Source organism: Felis catus, chromosome C1, assembly GCF_018350175.1.
Source record: "Felis catus isolate Fca126 chromosome C1, F.catus_Fca126_mat1.0, whole genome shotgun sequence".
Taxonomy (NCBI): Eukaryota; Metazoa; Chordata; class Mammalia; order Carnivora; family Felidae; genus Felis; species Felis catus.
The window spans coordinates 53,512,652-53,529,344 of NC_058375.1; the positions used below are offsets into that span (position 1 = coordinate 53,512,652).

Below are 16,693 nucleotides of genomic sequence, written 5' to 3' on the forward strand. Positions count from 1 at the left end.
GTGTTTCCAGCAGGTCCCTACGTTCCATCAGCAACTGAGCCAATCTGCCGGTTTCATCACATCTATGTAAGTCAAGATCCTTTTCAAAAAGTATTCACCCTGTTTATAAGCTCCTTTGCTAAAAGCACACTCAGTTGTGCTTAACTAGTATCTAACAAACATTTTCAATTCTAGGTAACAGAGCAAAAATGTTTATAAACTCAAGACACTACAGTGAAGTAGTGACTACCTATGACACCTTGGGAGATTATGTGACATTTAAGGAAGTCTACAATACAAGAGAAAAGGCAATACCCATCAGAAGAAAAATGAGAGTCCCACCCACTAGGCAAAAATTCTCAGGGAGTCAATCAAAACATCTACCCCTTGAGAGCAACAGCAACCTGGAATTTATAGGGAACCACTTGAGGCGGTGCTTCTCAAACTCTTTAGCTGCAACTCTTAAGAAGAAATATTTTATTGTATCATGAGCTGGTATATACACTTGCATATCTCAAACAGAAGTTTTAAAACAATATTCTTGGGATATGTATATATGCTGATATTACTTATTCTTGCCTGTTTCTTTTTTCAAAAACATTCTGGTCACAACTCATGATATTAAACTCATAACCATGACTCATCACTTGAAAAACTCTGCCATAGTACACTAATTCTTTTCAAAATACCCTCTGCATCATAACGATTTCTTTTCTACAATGTGGCAAAGTGATCAAATTCATCTTGAATTGCATTCCAAATACTGAAGAAGTCCTTTCTCATACCAAGCAAATATAAAACTTACCAATTACAAAATGACTACAAATCTTCTTAGTAAGTGACTCAGGCCTCCAAGCTAACTGTCATCCTCCCCCTGCAAGAGGAAGCCAAGCAGGCACCCATACCTCATCCGGTAGTGGAGCCGGAGTGATGTCTTGTCGTCAACTGTGATCATGCGATTCGGAGCATACCAAAGCTTGGTGTTCTCATCATACAGGGCAAAAAGGTTGTGACACAGAGGAGAGATACCTGGGGAAAAAGTAAAACACGTATCAGAAAATTAAAGATAGATACATTAGGCCATCTGCTTCCAAAGCATGATATACACAAAGGCAAGAAATTCTCTTATCCAAAGAATCTAGGTCACATTTTGTATCATCTTAGGGTAAATAAGACTTCCAACCATATTCAGTCAGGCAGTTTTAATCATGATAATTAACAACTATGGCTCCCCAGGAATATATACTATAGCTCCTGACAAACCAGATTAAAAACATTTTACAACAAAAGTCTAACAATGTTTCTCATCACGGTGTCTACGACAGTCTTAACAAATCCTACTTAAAAGAAAAAATACGCGAGCTGAGAGGTTCCCAGATCCCACCTGAAGCGCACCTTGCTAATCACAGTCAGAAACATCCTTGGAGTTTGGGAAACCCCCAATCCGTCTCCTACAGAAAATGTTTAAACAATTCTAACACTGTGATTATGTATTACATGCAAAGGCGTTCCTGGCAGTAGCACACAAAATCAGGTGTTGGAATAAATAACCAAAGTGATTTTTGTCAGTGATAAAAATCTGTTACCATTAATAGATACACCTTGTAAGTACTCTGTATAGTTATATTTTTTATTAGTAGCCAACTCACAAGAAGATATATGTTTAACATAAGTAGTTCAATAGTGCTCCCTTGCCTCCCTGCCCCACCAACTGCCTCCTTTGACACAAGAAGAACTAGAGAGATAAAGGAGGTTGTAAAGCCAGGAAAGCACCTTTCCACTCACTTCTGAGCCCATAATTAAAATTACACAGACTTGTAATCTAAAAGCATGGGGAAAGCAGAGAAGGTGACTGCAAATAATTACTACTGATACTTTCACCTGTGACCAGGCCTCAAACTAAGATACAGGCAACCTAACCAAAAAACATATGAAAATATGAGGTAATAGGAGTTTCCCAAATCAGATATCTGGAGCACAACTGACACTGACAGGGATCTTCCCAGGCTCGGCCCGTCCAGGCACGAACTCTCTCCAATGCACACCCGAGTGAAAAAGAGACAGATGCCTCGGCATGCTGACATCTCGCTGAACTCCTTGATTCCTGCCTTTTAAGATATCTGGGGTAACCCCTCCAGAGGTTATTCCTCCTTGTAACAGAGAAGAGGGAGTAAACTTCAAAGGGCATCATCTCTTGGGAACAAGAGCAAATGAGTTTTAGATCCAGTACTGTTAGGACTATGTTTTGGGTATACTATAGTTTTCCATCCGTGAATTGGCCTTTGTGGGCTGGCCTGGAAGCCGAGACTTTCTTTATACATACTCATACTTGAATGGGCACTGACACATACATAGTGAAGCATAACTTACTTGTGATCATGAATCTGTGTGTACTCTATCACAGGTCTGATTCTAAAATTTTAGTACTTAAAACAGGAAGATCAAAGATAAAAGATCAAAGCTTTTTATACAAAAGTACAGAATAATGGTAACAACAACACTAACATTTACTGGGGGTTAAGTGTCAGGCATCAGGCTGACACACTCTACATTTATTATCTTTTCATCCTAACACTTAATGATGTAATTAATATTTTTGCCATTTTACAGGTGAAGAAACTGTGGCCTCCCGAGATTTAGTCTGATTCAGGGCTACTCAGTAAAAGGCAGAGTTGAGATTCAAACCAAGATAGAGCTACTGAGGAGGTCAAAGAATGAGAGCTGAAAGAACAAAAACGGACCATACACTTTTGGACAACAGGGAAGAAAACCATACTGCCTCCCAATATCACTGACTATAATAATAATGAGAGTTCTAATAACATGTGGCATTCTGTATTCATGTACTTTTAAAATTAATAAATGTTTGCAACATTCCCCTGAGTCAGTTATAAAAGAGCTCCCTCATTCTCTACAGACTGGGCTTAGAAACTGCTGCCCCACACTGCCTGGCCCTGAGCCCAGAGCTACAGCAGACTCAGTGGCTGCATCTGCCTGCGGGCTCAGGCTCTCTCCTCGTCTCCTTTAGCAGCAGCCCCTTGATCTCTCATTAACTGCAGCCCAACAATTCTGTACAAATATGATGGTAAGAAACTGGGTCAACAGAAGAAACGCTATAAAAACCAAACCTTAAGGGAAAGGAGAAAAAAACACAACACCTTAAAAAAATACTTTAGAAGCATCAAATTACATCTAGCTGTTTTGCTAATTACAAATACTTTTAAAGCTAATGTCTAAAGATGCTTCCTTTTATACTTTGCTATCTAGTCAAAATAACTTTAAAATATTAATATAAGGGCATGAACCTCATAATCTATACAGCTCAGCCAATTTTATTCCCTGTAGCACCAACCTCTCCCCTTTTATTGGAACTCTGGTGTTTAAAGCATTGGAAACAGAAAGATATATATCAGAAAGAAAAAGGGGTTTCTAGACAAGCTGTTATCACAAACTAGGTAGGTAACTCTTGAAATGTCCATACTATCCCAACAGAGTTGTCCTGAGGGCTAAAGATGATATAAATCAAGCATGGATCACATGGTCTGCCATCATAGTTAATCATCATAAGTTGATTTAAAAAAAAAAAAAACACAGCTTTATTGAGATGTAATTTACATATCATAAAGTCTACCCATTTTAAGTGTACAATTAATGAATTTTAGTATATTTACATTGATACAATTGCTGCCACAACCCCAGTGGATTAGATCTTTAAGTTTCTATAATTTAACTTTACTTGTCATTTAAAAGTAGGTAGACAAAAACTGTCACTGACCCCAAGGCTTAAAGGAGCTTCATTTTGTTACTCAGTTTGGTTTCTCACCTTCTATTTGGCAACAGGCTAACTCAAGAAAGACAGGCTCACTTGAAAAAAAAAAAAGAAAAAGAAAAAGACCATGTTGTTCACAGCCTCACTGCCCTTTTTACAACCTGGCAGTCTGACCAAGCCACAAAGTGACACTCGAGTTCTCACTTCAAGTCAGCATCACAAAGGGGAAGCAGGTTACAGCAGCCAAAGGATGGATTCCACCCTTCCGAAGAAGTTTTGAACAGCCTTTCAGATCTTGAGAGATGCCCCTTATTGAAGAGCTTGCAACTTTGTGCCAGATGTTTTTACTCATTTAGTGCTGATAGTATTCCAATTTTCCAGATTGTAGGGGAAATAAAAACTGCGCCTCCACAGAAGGCAAGCCTCATTCCTTGGGACCCCAAGCTCATTAGTGACAGAGCAGGAATAAGTCACTTTACCATGAAGACAGTGAAAAGTGACACCCTCAGAATTCAAACCACTGGCCCAAGGTGAAACGCACGTGAGCGGCAGAAGCAGGCCAGAGCCCACGCATGCCCACACGGAGCAGAGCTGAGAGGCTCAGGGACACCACACACGACCGGGCCAGCGGGCAGCAGCCTGTACTCACAGCATTCCTGCGCCGCCCTGATGCACAGCTCCTCTGCCGTGTACTCCCCGCTGCCCAGCCGGAGCGGCTCCCTATCGGACAGATAGAAGAGCACTTCCACCCCTGGTTCGGGGGCCTCCAGATTCACCTCCGTCTTCTTGGAGCTCCTCATTTTAGCACAGAAAGCCATGGCATTGCAGTCCTCTTTTATATTTAGATACTGTAGTGGAAGGAAAGCGAGACCACGTGGTCATTCTATGTGCTAGAAGGTCAAGTGGTAAAAGAGAATGCTGGGAAGGTAAGTAAGCATAAATACCTCTCAAGCAGGTAATTTCCTACTGCCCCTTCCCTCTCTGAAAATCAAATGCATCCGAACTTACGAGAGGTCAAACTATCCATTATAGTTATGAGGATAATTAATTATACACTCTAATTCATTATGACCAGACCATATTCTCAAAAATCAGAATAATTTTGGACATGGCCTAGATTTATTTTCTCTATCTGCACACAAGTTGTAGTTGAAAAACGTGGCTCATTCTGGAAGCGCTCAAGTTAATGTTACTCATGCTGCCACCTCTACTGGAATCATCTCACTTCTGAGCCCACCTAGGGCATGAATCACACTGTCTTTTAACTTTGTCTATCTCCCACTAAACTGCAAGCTCAGGGAGGGCATGAACCGCATCTTATCTATCTTCCTGCCTCCAGAGCCTAGCTCAGGGCTGGCTCTCAGACAGTACACACCAAGTGACCACCAATTCATGTTCATGAGCCATATGGAAGGGTCTCGAAAATTACTGAACGGGGCCAAGTCCTCATCACTCCACTGGCAGGCAGGCAGATGGGCAGCACTGTGTGGCAGAAGAATGAGGGCTGGAAGCCTTGCTCTGAAGAGGCCAGAACCTGCTGGTGAGAAACTTGCAAAAGTCCTTCACCTGAGCTTCTAAAGGCAGGGCAACTAGGATCAAAGAGCCAGCCCCAGCAACTTAGCTTAGACAAGGCCAGGAAGGAAAAGGAACATCTTTCTTCCCCTCACTCCAACACCAGTGGCCTACAAACTAATTTCCCTGACCCCAGGTTCCTAATTTCCTACTGCCTGCCAAGCCAACCTTCGCTTAGCCCTCAAAGTAGTATCTCTGTAACACCTATCAGGTCCTCCAAAAGCCCCCATTAGTCTATAAGAGCAGTCTCAAACTCCTCACAGAGGTCCTCCATCAGCTGCCAGCTAGCCTCTCAGCCTCATCTTCCATCACTCCTAGCCTCTTACTTCATGCCTGAAACCTACAAAGTTGCCATTGTTGCCATTGTTCTGGTTACTCCTACTGCCCCCCCCCCCCCCCCCCCCCCCCCCCGCCCCACGCCATTCTGCTTTTCTCACCTTCCTGCCTTTGGTCATACTCATTTTTCTATCAGGAATACCTTCCCACCTCATCTTTTCCATGAAAAACTGTAATTTTCTTTAGAACTCGGCTTGGACATCACCTCCTCCAGGAAATGCCTATGAACTTCCATCCCATCCCCTAGGTTAGATGCCCTCTCCCAAACTCACCTCGCTGCACTAACCACACTGGATTATGACCATCTTATTCATGTGTCTGTCTTTCTCTCTCTCAATGGTTTATGCTGGGAGTTCCTTAAGGGTAAGGACTGTGTCATTCAACTTTTTCCCCAGTACCTAGCACAGAGCCTTACATTTAAAGGGTGCTTGCAGAATGGCCCAAGGAAGCTCCTCAAAACAAGTCACATAGTTCTCTTCACCAGACTCATGAGCTCGTTTATTAGCCGCCCTGGTAAAGGTGAGATACTTACAGGAGAGACATGAACCAGATATGCCTCAATACTACAAACTAAGAGGCACTCAATTTTACTTGTTTCATCTCCAAAATAAATCTGAAAACCAGAAGCTTCCAGAAATCTGGCTGAAAGACTAAGTTCATAACTTACCTTAAGGGTTCAGATCAACTGTCAAGCAAGAAAGTTTTTTTAAGTTTGTTTCTATATTTTGAGAGAGAGAGAGTGAGTAGGGGAGGGGGAGAAGGAGAGAAAATCTCTTTGTGCTATCAGTGCAGAGCCTGATGTGGGGCTCGAACTCACAAACCACGAGATCATAATCTGAGCTGAAATTAAGAGTTGAACGCTTAACTGACTGAACCACCCAGGCTCCCTGAGCAAGAAAGGTTTAAAACCCAACACTGAGCATCCAACTCCACCCTACAACGAGAAACAGAAACGGAAAACAAACAAGCTGCAGTCTGCTTTATAATGTAAGATACACCTTTGTCCTTGAGGCCCTATACAGGCATGGCATGGGAAGAATTGAGAGATGGTGTTACACGCTTTCACCCTAAGGAAATAATCAGGCAAGTATACGTGATTATATACGTATACAGTGTGGCACCATTTATAATAGGAAAAAAATACAAGTGACAATAGAAGGCTAACAAAATAAGAAATATCAACACAAAAGAATACTATGCAGCTGTTAAAAAGATGACATAAAGCTATGTGAATCAACACTGAAAAATATATATGACATATTACAATGTGAAAAAAGGCATAATATGTATATCATGACCCTTTTGATCATGCCTATATCCACAATCTGGAAAAACATGTGATAAACTGCTAAAGTGGTGAATATCCAGGAAGGACTATAAGGGAGCTTTATCTTTTACTCTGGACTTCCTATACTTTTATACTCTTGAGATTTATTTTTAAACCAGCACATTCAACATTTGGAAATGAAAAAAAAAAAAATTAAAATACCAATACTGAAAAATGAAAGGATAGAAGTACAGGTTATCCTTACAAGTTCAAGATCAGTTTCATTATTCTTTTTAAAAGCTATTTTCCTTTTGGTCCTTTTTTAAAGATATGCAAAGGTACATACCTGCATTTATTCGGCTGTCCAATGTCCTCCAAAAGCAGACTGGATTTTCTTCTCTACTTTCCAAAGTCCGTTCAGAGCTGGGATAGAGACAAGGATAAATAAATAAATCAGCTGCAGATGTAATTGCATCACAGAATAAGAGGACATTCTTATTAAGGAAGCAGCCCAAACCATAAGTGGACAGGAAAAAGCATTTGGGAGGAAGAAGGGAAAAAAATTGATGAGGACACTGAGAGGACAGAGAGGCATCGTAGGGTATGAATATCAAAGAAGATATTATTTTTACCACTTCAACAGAGGAAGCCAGGGACTTTTGCTTCCTGGCATAGAGTGCCCGGTCCAATGCAAATGAAGACCATGCGCCTTTTCCGTCAACAACCTCTCCCCTGAGGCCATGAACAATAGTTCAGGACCCCCAAACTTATGCACTTTTATTTCCCATTTCCATTTCCTTTAGAATTACCCTCCTCCCAACCCGGTCTGCCCTTGGCCTCATTTAATGGTGATACATCATATGATATGGTGAAAGGGGGAGCGCCGAGAAATAAATCCAGTGAAAAATGCTTTTAGTTCACCAAATGTTTTTTGAGCCATTCATATTTGAAAACTTAGGTAGCAAAAAAGCCTCCTTCCAACTCCCTGACCTCACTTCAAACTTATACTACACAAGAAAGCCAGTTTGATTCTCTAGAATTAAAGCACTGATCCTATCATCTTCATCACCAACCACCACCAACCGCCCAACACACACAGTGTTCTGCATTGTTTTAACAACTTTCCGGGTGCCTCTCACAAATTCTTTTTAATAGTAGAATCTAATTATTTTTGCAAATCAGGAGCAAACACCCTTAGTGGTGTGAAAGTGGTTTCCAAGTTAATATGGATCACTGTCTGTTTTCTGTTGGTCATTTAATACACTTTATCAGAATTCTACTTTCCCAAGCATTACACGGCAGAAGTAGAAAGGGAGTGGGGTGACGGAAATGAGGCTACAGGCTAGCATTCCCACAGGATCTTACAATCGAAGGGGGGGATGGCACAAATGAAAACATACACGCAGTCTAAAACCAAAAGAGTGTGGGGCGCCTGGGTGGCTCAGTCGGTTGAGCGTCTGACTTCGGCTCAGGTCATGATCTCGCAGTCTGTGAGGTCAAGCCCTGCATCAGGCTCTGTGCTGACAGCTCAGAGCCTGGAGCCTCCTTCAGATTCTGTGTCTCTTTCTCTCTCTGCCCCCACCCCTCTCCACTCTCTGTCCATCTCTGTCTCTCTCTCTCTCAAAAATAAACAAACATTAAAAAAAATTCTTAAACCAGAAGAGTGTGTCACAATGTCACCTTCGGGAAGCCAGGCAGAGGATATAAGTATGAATTTTTTTTTTCAACGTTTATTTATTTTTGGGACAGAGAGAGACAGAGCATGAACGGGGGAGGGGCAGAGAGAGAGGGAGACACAGAATCAGAAGCAGGCTCCAGGCTCTGAGCCATCAGCCCAGAGCCCAACGCGGGGCTCAAACTCACGGACCACGAGATCGTGACCTGAGCCGAGGTCGGACGCTTAACCAACTGAGCCACCCAGACGCCCCTTGACTTGGCTATTCTGACGTGGACAACTTTATCAAGATTCAAAGAACAAACCATTATACTTTCAGCTTTTAAAAATCTAACGTAATCCATTGTTTTAATTATGAGAATAGATACCCCACCCCACATCAAAACAGAAATCTGAAATTAGCTACATGCTATAATGCCTTGCTTTGGCTCAGGAGCAGAGCTTCAAATGTCACATTTAGGAGATTCATTATTTTTGAGCAGTTCTTCATGCCTGAAACTGACGTACATCAGGAGGCCACAATAAAGAACTGGAGCAATATGGCCCCTGTTCACATGGAACTTACAGTCTGTAGTGGAATCAAACAAAGATGCACATAAAGAGGTAATTATAAAGAGCTTAAAATGCCATGGAGGAAAAAGAGAAAGGTAAAATAAAAGGAATATCATCTAGCATGGGACTCAAGAGGGAATTAATATTGAGCTGAGATGTAATGGTATCTAGGGAGGTGGAGAGAACTGGGTAAAGGACTGGCATATGCAAAGGCCTGGTAGAGGGAAGAAGCTAGTCTCATCTCTCCAGCTTCATAAATGGGGAAATCCCTCCAATATTCCTTTATACCTGGGCAAAGAACAGCCCTAGTTGGTTCATCAGCAGTATTTGCTAATAGCATGTCTGGGGCCTACCTGAGGTTTCCTGGAAGCATGCCATTATATGCTGCTGCCAAGGATGAATGAAAACCGATGGGCCCAGATGAGCCCTATGCTCTGGAGAATTAAGAAGCCTGCCCCAAAAGGAACATACTTTGAGCCTTTCAGATCAGGAAGAGACCTGTAGGTTCCAACAGACCCAATTTAACAAAGACTACAGCATAAAACCTTTCAGAATTCACAAAGGATTTTTAAGTGTACCATCAGATCACCTACTACTTGCATTCAGGAGTCACAGGGTTGCTCGGAGCCTCATGTAAGATTCGAGGGTCAGCCTAAAATCACTAACATTTTTCTAGGATTGGATTCTATGAAAACCTATAATAAAACAGAGTTTGGTTTTTCCAGTGTTCCTTCCCTATTGCAAGCCACATTATACTGAAGTCATAATACACCTAATTTTCAAACTGACCTCCCATATTATTGGATAGGACAATAAAATGGTATTGTGATGCTTAGCATAGAGATCAAACTCACAGGGAAGACAGAATCAGCAACAGAACTGCTAGACCATATGTATTTACTATGATATTTTTATATGCTGATTCAATAACAACAGAATCTCAAAAAACTGACATCCTAATGATAAAAATGTAAAAACACCCATAAAGCACTTAAAAGACAGGATAGGCACCGTCCTAAGCACTTAAATCTAGGATTGCTGATCCACTTTGTATGAAATGACATCTGTTCTCATTCAGGATGAGAAGAGTCTTTTGTTAGTACACAGTCTGTGTAAAGGCTTCATTCAGGTAGCATTTCTTTCCATATAAACCAAACAAAATGCTATTTATTTATTTAATTCAATTTAGTTTACAGTGTAGTCTTGGCTTCAGGAATAGAGCCCAGTGATTCATCTCTTACATATGCTCATCCCGAAAAGTGCCTTCCTTAATGCCCATCATCCATCTAGCTAACACCACTCCCCACCCTTACCCCCCCTTTCAGCATCCCTCAGTTTGTTCTCTATTTATTTTAAGAACAGATAGGAAAAGAGCAAGATCAAGTTTATAAATACTACAGATAATTCCAGGCAATCAATTCAAGTTTTTCGTTACAAATACAAAAAGAAAATCTTAAATGCTCAAAAACTGACCGGTAAGAATCGCGCAACACCCTTTCAAAAGAATATGATTCACTGGGTTCCATTCCCAATGCAAATGAACACAAAGAAGCTCAGAAAATGGGAAGAATAAAAGTGAATAATCAAAAGCTCTTTGAGGACAGCACTGAATTCTTCCATACTAATTTACTTACAAAATTTCAAGTTTTTGAATAAAAAAAAAAAACTGCCTCTCTTTCTATGGTTAGAGGATTGCTTCTGTGGCTCGATCTTGTTAGATGCTACTTTGCATTAAAAAAAGGGAGGGGGGACATTTTGTAGAATCTCACAGTTCTTTAGTTTATAAAAGTCTGATCCAAGTATAGCTGATGCTTCCTGAACGAGGAAAATGTAACAAAACAAGAGACAACTTGCGAGTCTGAACAGGGCCTAGCTGCAATAGAGGCATATCATAACTATTTTCCAAGATGCAAACTCCTAGAAATCTATGTCTGAAGATGCTGAAATCCTCTTAAATTGTCAAGGACACCCTTTAAAGTACAAGTATCTGTATAAGGGAAGAATATACAATTAAACTTTGAATAGTGAAGAGACATAAAAATAGACCATGTTAAAATTCACAAGTATGATCAGAATATGACTGCTTCTGGCCAAAGGCCACTGCCAGATTTACATGATAAAAATAGACTGGATGATAGTTAAAATCAATGACAAGAGTCAGAATACAACACTTTGGGTAGGTAGCTGGTTATTTTTACTAAAGAAACCATCACTCACACACACACACACACACACACACACACACACACACACACACACAGGGTTACTTTATGTCCATCTTAAAGGAATCAAAGCTTTTGATTTCTGAAGTAGAAAATAAAAAATGTTGATAAGTTAAAGTATGAACCTAGAAAAACTGAGAAGAAAAATACGTAATTTAGAAGTATTTCCTGAAATCAGCTGCTTAAGAAACTTTAAGACTAAAGTTTCTAGACCTTAAACTATTTCAGCAGGCACCTGCCTTAAGTTCGGCAATGAAACCTAACATCAAAATACAAGCTCCAGGAGGGCAAGGATCATTGTCCCGTAAGCGCTGATCACCAGCACATATTAGGTGCTATTAGTTAAATACAGTTGAATCTTGAACAGCATAAGGGTCAGGGGTCTAAACTCCCGTGCCATCAAAAATTAGTGTATAACTTTTGACTCCATCCAAATTACCAATAACACAAATAGTTAACACATATTTTCCACATTATACATATTACATACTGTATTTCTATAATAAAGTAAACTAAAGAAAAGAAAATGTTATCAAGAAAATCGTAAGGGAGGGGCGCCTGGATGGCGCAGTCGATTAAGCGTCCGACTTCAGCCAGGTCACGATCTCGCGGTCCGTGAGTTCGAGCCCCGCGTCTGGCTCTGGGCTGATGGCTCAGAGCCTGGAGCCTGTTTCCGATTCTGTGTCTCCCTCTCTCTCTGCCCCTCCCCCGTTCATGCTCTGTCTCTCTCTGTCCCCAAAAAAATAAATAAACGTTGAAAAAAAAATTAAGAAAAAAAAAAAAAAGAAAATCGTAAGGGAGAGCAAATACATTTACAGCACTGGACTTTTTATTAAAAAAAGGAAGTGTATAAGTGGATCCATGCAATTCAAGCTCCTGTCGTTCAAGGGTCAACTGCAGTTGTTACATGAAATGAAGGTAACAAAGTAACATTACTGAATCCATACACAACTAGCAAGTGTGATCCTGAACAAACCATTTTAACTAACTCTGAGCCTAGTTTCCTCATCCGCTAACCTTAGAGGAAACATCCCGCCTAATGAATCAGAAAAATTTTTGAAAAAGTCTTCATCAGGGGCGCCTGGGTGGCTCAGTCGGTTGAGCGTCCGACTTCAGCTCAGGTCACGATCTCGCGGTCCGTGAGTTCGAGCCCCGCGTCGGGCTCTGGGCTGATGGCTGGGAGCCTGGAGCCTGCTTCTGATTCTGTCTCCCTCTCTCTCTGCCCCTCCCCCGTTCACGCTCTGTCTTGTCTCTCTTTGTCTCAAAAATAAATAAACGTTAAAAAAAAATTAAAAAAAAAAAAAGAAAAAGTCTTCATCAAGCTCCTATAACACCTTTTTCAAGTGCAGTTGTTGATGTGAAAGTGCTCAGAAAGGTGTTAAGTGGTAAAACAATGCAATGTAGGCTTTATGGCAAAGGACTCAAGTGAGTTGTGAGCTTGCGAGAAGGACAACAGAATAAATAGGCATTCTGAACAAAAGCCTTATCATTAATCAAGTTCCATTTCACAAATCTAGCAGAGCAGTTAGGAGAGTGAGCTGGATCATCCCTACCTGAGTCCAAATCCTGCCTTCCCCACCTACTAGCTATTGTAACCTTAGGCAAGCTACTTAACATCCCTAAACCTCAATGTTCTCAGTTATGGCGGGAGGCAGGGAATGGCATGTGTCTCATAGAGCTGTTAAGGGTTATATAAGTTAATGCATATAAACTCTGCCTCAGGCAGAGTTTAGCAGGCAGCAAGCATTCATATTTTGGCCATAATTCCTGCTAAACTGATTACATACTGATGGAACACAGTTCCAGTCGAGGAGAGGGAACTCCAATATACACTGAGCCTCTGCAACAACTCCTGCATCAATGGCACTTGCACTTAATTCTCATAAAAAGCAGGAGAGGTTTGAGGCCAGTCAGTGGGAGTGCCGGAAGTCAAACACAGGACTCCTGATTCCAAGGACCCTGCTCTTTCCACAGGGCGGCAGGGGGAATGACGGAGCCTGCTTTAAAATGCCCCCTATCACCAACACCATGGTCTTCTCTGGCTTTTCAGTATTTCTCACAGCTTAACATCCACCTGGGAGACTGAACTCATTCTAGGGCTTTCCCTCCAGAGACTGAAGACATGGTCACTGAAAAAACCAGCCAAGTGCTCAGGCCTTGCTGCACCGAAGCCCACAGCTAAACACTGCTCCAGCACCACTACCTCAGGTGTGGAGAGGAAAGTTCTGGTGGCTGCTGACTAGGGCCCAGCTCACACATGCACAGAACCTCCTTGAGGCCTAAGACACACACAGAGGCAGGGAGAGCATCTCTGCTTCCCTTCCAGAGTTCCCCACTAGGAACTCTGCACACACACACAAGAACTTTGGAAGGGACTTGTATCGGGTGCACCCGGTACCCCCTGCCTTGCCGAGACCCAGAACAACTGTCTGATGAAAGCATCACAAGATACTGTGCAGAGCTGATGGATTCCAGCCAAAAGGACGACACAATATAAATACAAAACCTGCTATTTTTTCCTGTCAGCAAGTCAGAATGATGGCTTTTCTATATGCCATTCCTGCCACACAGAATAACTCACTTCTAACTATAGCATTTCCAGGAATACCCCAGAACCGTAAGTGCTGCTTCATTTACAATAAACTTCCAGGGATGATCAAACAATCAATGCCAACTCAATGGGTCAGGGCTCTCTGCACTGCTCCCAACGAGCCTGCTTTCCCTGAGAGACAATTTCTGATCAAAGTAAATACAGTACTTGGCCTAATTAACATCAATAAGTATTTTCCTAAAAGCCACACAGTATCAAGATGCTTTGCTACTCTTTCTTCTTTTTCCACTAATACATCTATAATGTTATTAGAGAACACAGGATCTCGGGGTCAGGACTATGGTGGCAGAAGTGGACACTCCAAACATGGTGGGAAGAATGGCTTGTCTTCACCTTATGTGCTGTTCAATCACTCATTCCTAAAATGCATATTAAGCACTTGTACCATCGCAATAAAACCTTGCATTTATACGGTACTTTATATTTTAAAATGGCTTTCACATCTATAACCACATTTGAGGCTCACAGCTCCTTTCGCAAATGAGAAGATTCAGCTTCAGACGTTCCCACGTTCGAGAAGCCAGTGCATGGCCAGACGGGGCTCAAACTCATTTCTCGGCCTCCAGCTTCACTGCCCTTTCTCACTGTGCCACATTTCCTTGGTCAAGGCATGGGGCTTTGGTGGAATCTAAAGAAGTACTAGGATTAAAATCTAAGCTCACCAAAACCTTGGTCTGTTAATAGCTAGCAAGAGAAAAAGACACCCGGGGACCTCAAGAAAGCAGACGTGGAGGGGATGCTGAGACACAGACAGTAGGAACAACAGGAGTCAAGAAGAGAGGGCTGTGAGGTAATCAGGGAGAGTGGAGTCTGTTCCCAGCCTTGAGGAAGACAGAAGATTTTCAAAGACAGAAAGGAACTATGCAGTTCTTCTGGAAAAGGACCAGGAGCAAGGCAAATCATGAGGGCGGGTGTGTAAGAAGGAATATGCAGACCGGGAGGGGCAGATAGGAAGGAGGTAGACAGCGTGGAAAGGTGGAGGAGGGTCCGTTTGAGGACAGTCTGTGTGCCAGCTTCCTCCCTCGGGCAACAAGAGAAACCCCCCAGAGAAGGAGGCCCTAGTTCCAGCCTAGTTCTGCCAGAACCTGCCTGGTCTTAAGCCTCTAAAGCTTTCTGAGCTCAAATAGTGTGTAATAAAAAAAATACTAGATGACCTCTACGGTTCCTTAAAGAACAGAATGTTTGAAAGCATATTACGCCACACCCTAACACAGCTAATTTTTCATTGATTTGTATTTCCAAGATGACATGCTTCAACAACCTTTTGTTGATGATGGCATCTGACAAAGCTTGCAGGAAACCATAATTTAATGGAGTACACAGGAAACAAGAGTGAATCCCCCCGCTCCTCACTAATTTTTACTAATTTACTTGTGTGTCACTGCGTGTTAACCTACTCCCTCTCTCTGTTATGTACTAAGCTCTTTCAGGGCAAAAAACCATCTAACATTTTCTCCTGTAATTCTTTAACCACTCAGCATTCTTGGATGCAAACAACAGAAACCAGTTCTGCTTACCTTAGGATAAAAATGAATTAAGAGAAAGATAAAAATGAATTAAGAGCACAGAGAAGTCTGATAAGGACACCATTCTAGGACAGCTACCACTGTTCATCAGACATTAGCACAACTGGACTCCTAGCTCTGCTGCTCTCTTGAATGATCTTAAGCTGCCCCTCCGTGTCTGTACCATCCCCTCCAGATTCAACGTCCTGGAACACAGGGATCCAAGAGGTGAACTCAAGCCGCCCCTATGTGTCCGTACTGTCCCCTCCAGATTCAATATCCTGGGACACAGGGATCCAAGAGGTGAACCAAGTTCATCCAGTCATGTGTCTGCATTTCCTTCAACTTCGACAGCAACAACAGATGATCACTCTAGAAACAAAGAGAGTTCAGATGCTATACAATCCCCCAAACAGCAAGTGTCCACTCCAGTCTATACTCCCAGTGAACTCAGCTAGGGGAAGTCAGAGGAGAAAAATAAAAAGAAATCTCAAGAAAAATGGTCCCATACACCTCTCCCCAACCAAGAAACTAGAACCAATTTTTATGTTTAGTTTTGAAATAGTCTGCCAAGTCTGAAATGGCAGGCAGAGCTCCTCAGTGGACCATATTTGTACAATGAGTAGTGTACTTTGTCCTCATCAAGGCAGCAGACTTGATCACTAGGTCAACACTGCAGAGCACTAAGCCACCTCTCATTCAACTCCCTGGTCTGCCCCAGTTCAGTTGAGTATCTAGAAGGGTTACACCTCACTATCTGATATCCTAGGAACCTGTGCCAACAGCCATGCTTTCCAACATCTTTCCAAACCTTTTTGACCATGATGCATAGTAAAAAATATATTTTACAGTATATGTGTGTGTATGTGCGTGTGTGACAAAAAATTAGTTTCACAGAAGGATACCTTACTGTATGCAATTCATTCTATTTTCTATTCTATGCTATTTTCTTCATTTAATACATTTTTTAAATGCTAAAAAGACCCTCAAAATAAATTTCACAGTCCACTAATGAATAACAAACCAGTCTGAAAAACACTTGTTTAAAGGACTCAACAAGATTACCAATAAGAAAATTAAACAATAAAATTAATAATAATAATAATAATAATAATAAGCTGTGAGATCATGACCTGAGCTGAAGTCAGACGCTTCACCAAATGAGCCACCCAGGTGCTCCATAAAATGTATTTTATATTCACTGC

General features: G+C 41.7%; 1 protein-coding gene across 1 annotated transcript in view; it reads right to left on the minus strand.

Moving 5' to 3' along the window:
• JAK1 (Janus kinase 1) overlaps positions 1–16,693 on the minus strand; it is a 127,802-nt gene that overhangs the window by 42,183 nt on the left and 68,926 nt on the right. The window contains exons 2-4 of the mRNA XM_006934801.4: positions 7,270–7,346; positions 4,398–4,596; positions 885–1,008 (exon numbers count right to left, since the gene is read on the minus strand). Of these exons, the coding sequence (XP_006934863.1) occupies positions 885–1,008; positions 4,398–4,596; positions 7,270–7,275 (329 nt within the window). The 5' untranslated portion in view covers positions 7,276–7,346. The remainder of the gene's footprint in view (positions 1–884; positions 1,009–4,397; positions 4,597–7,269; positions 7,347–16,693) is intronic.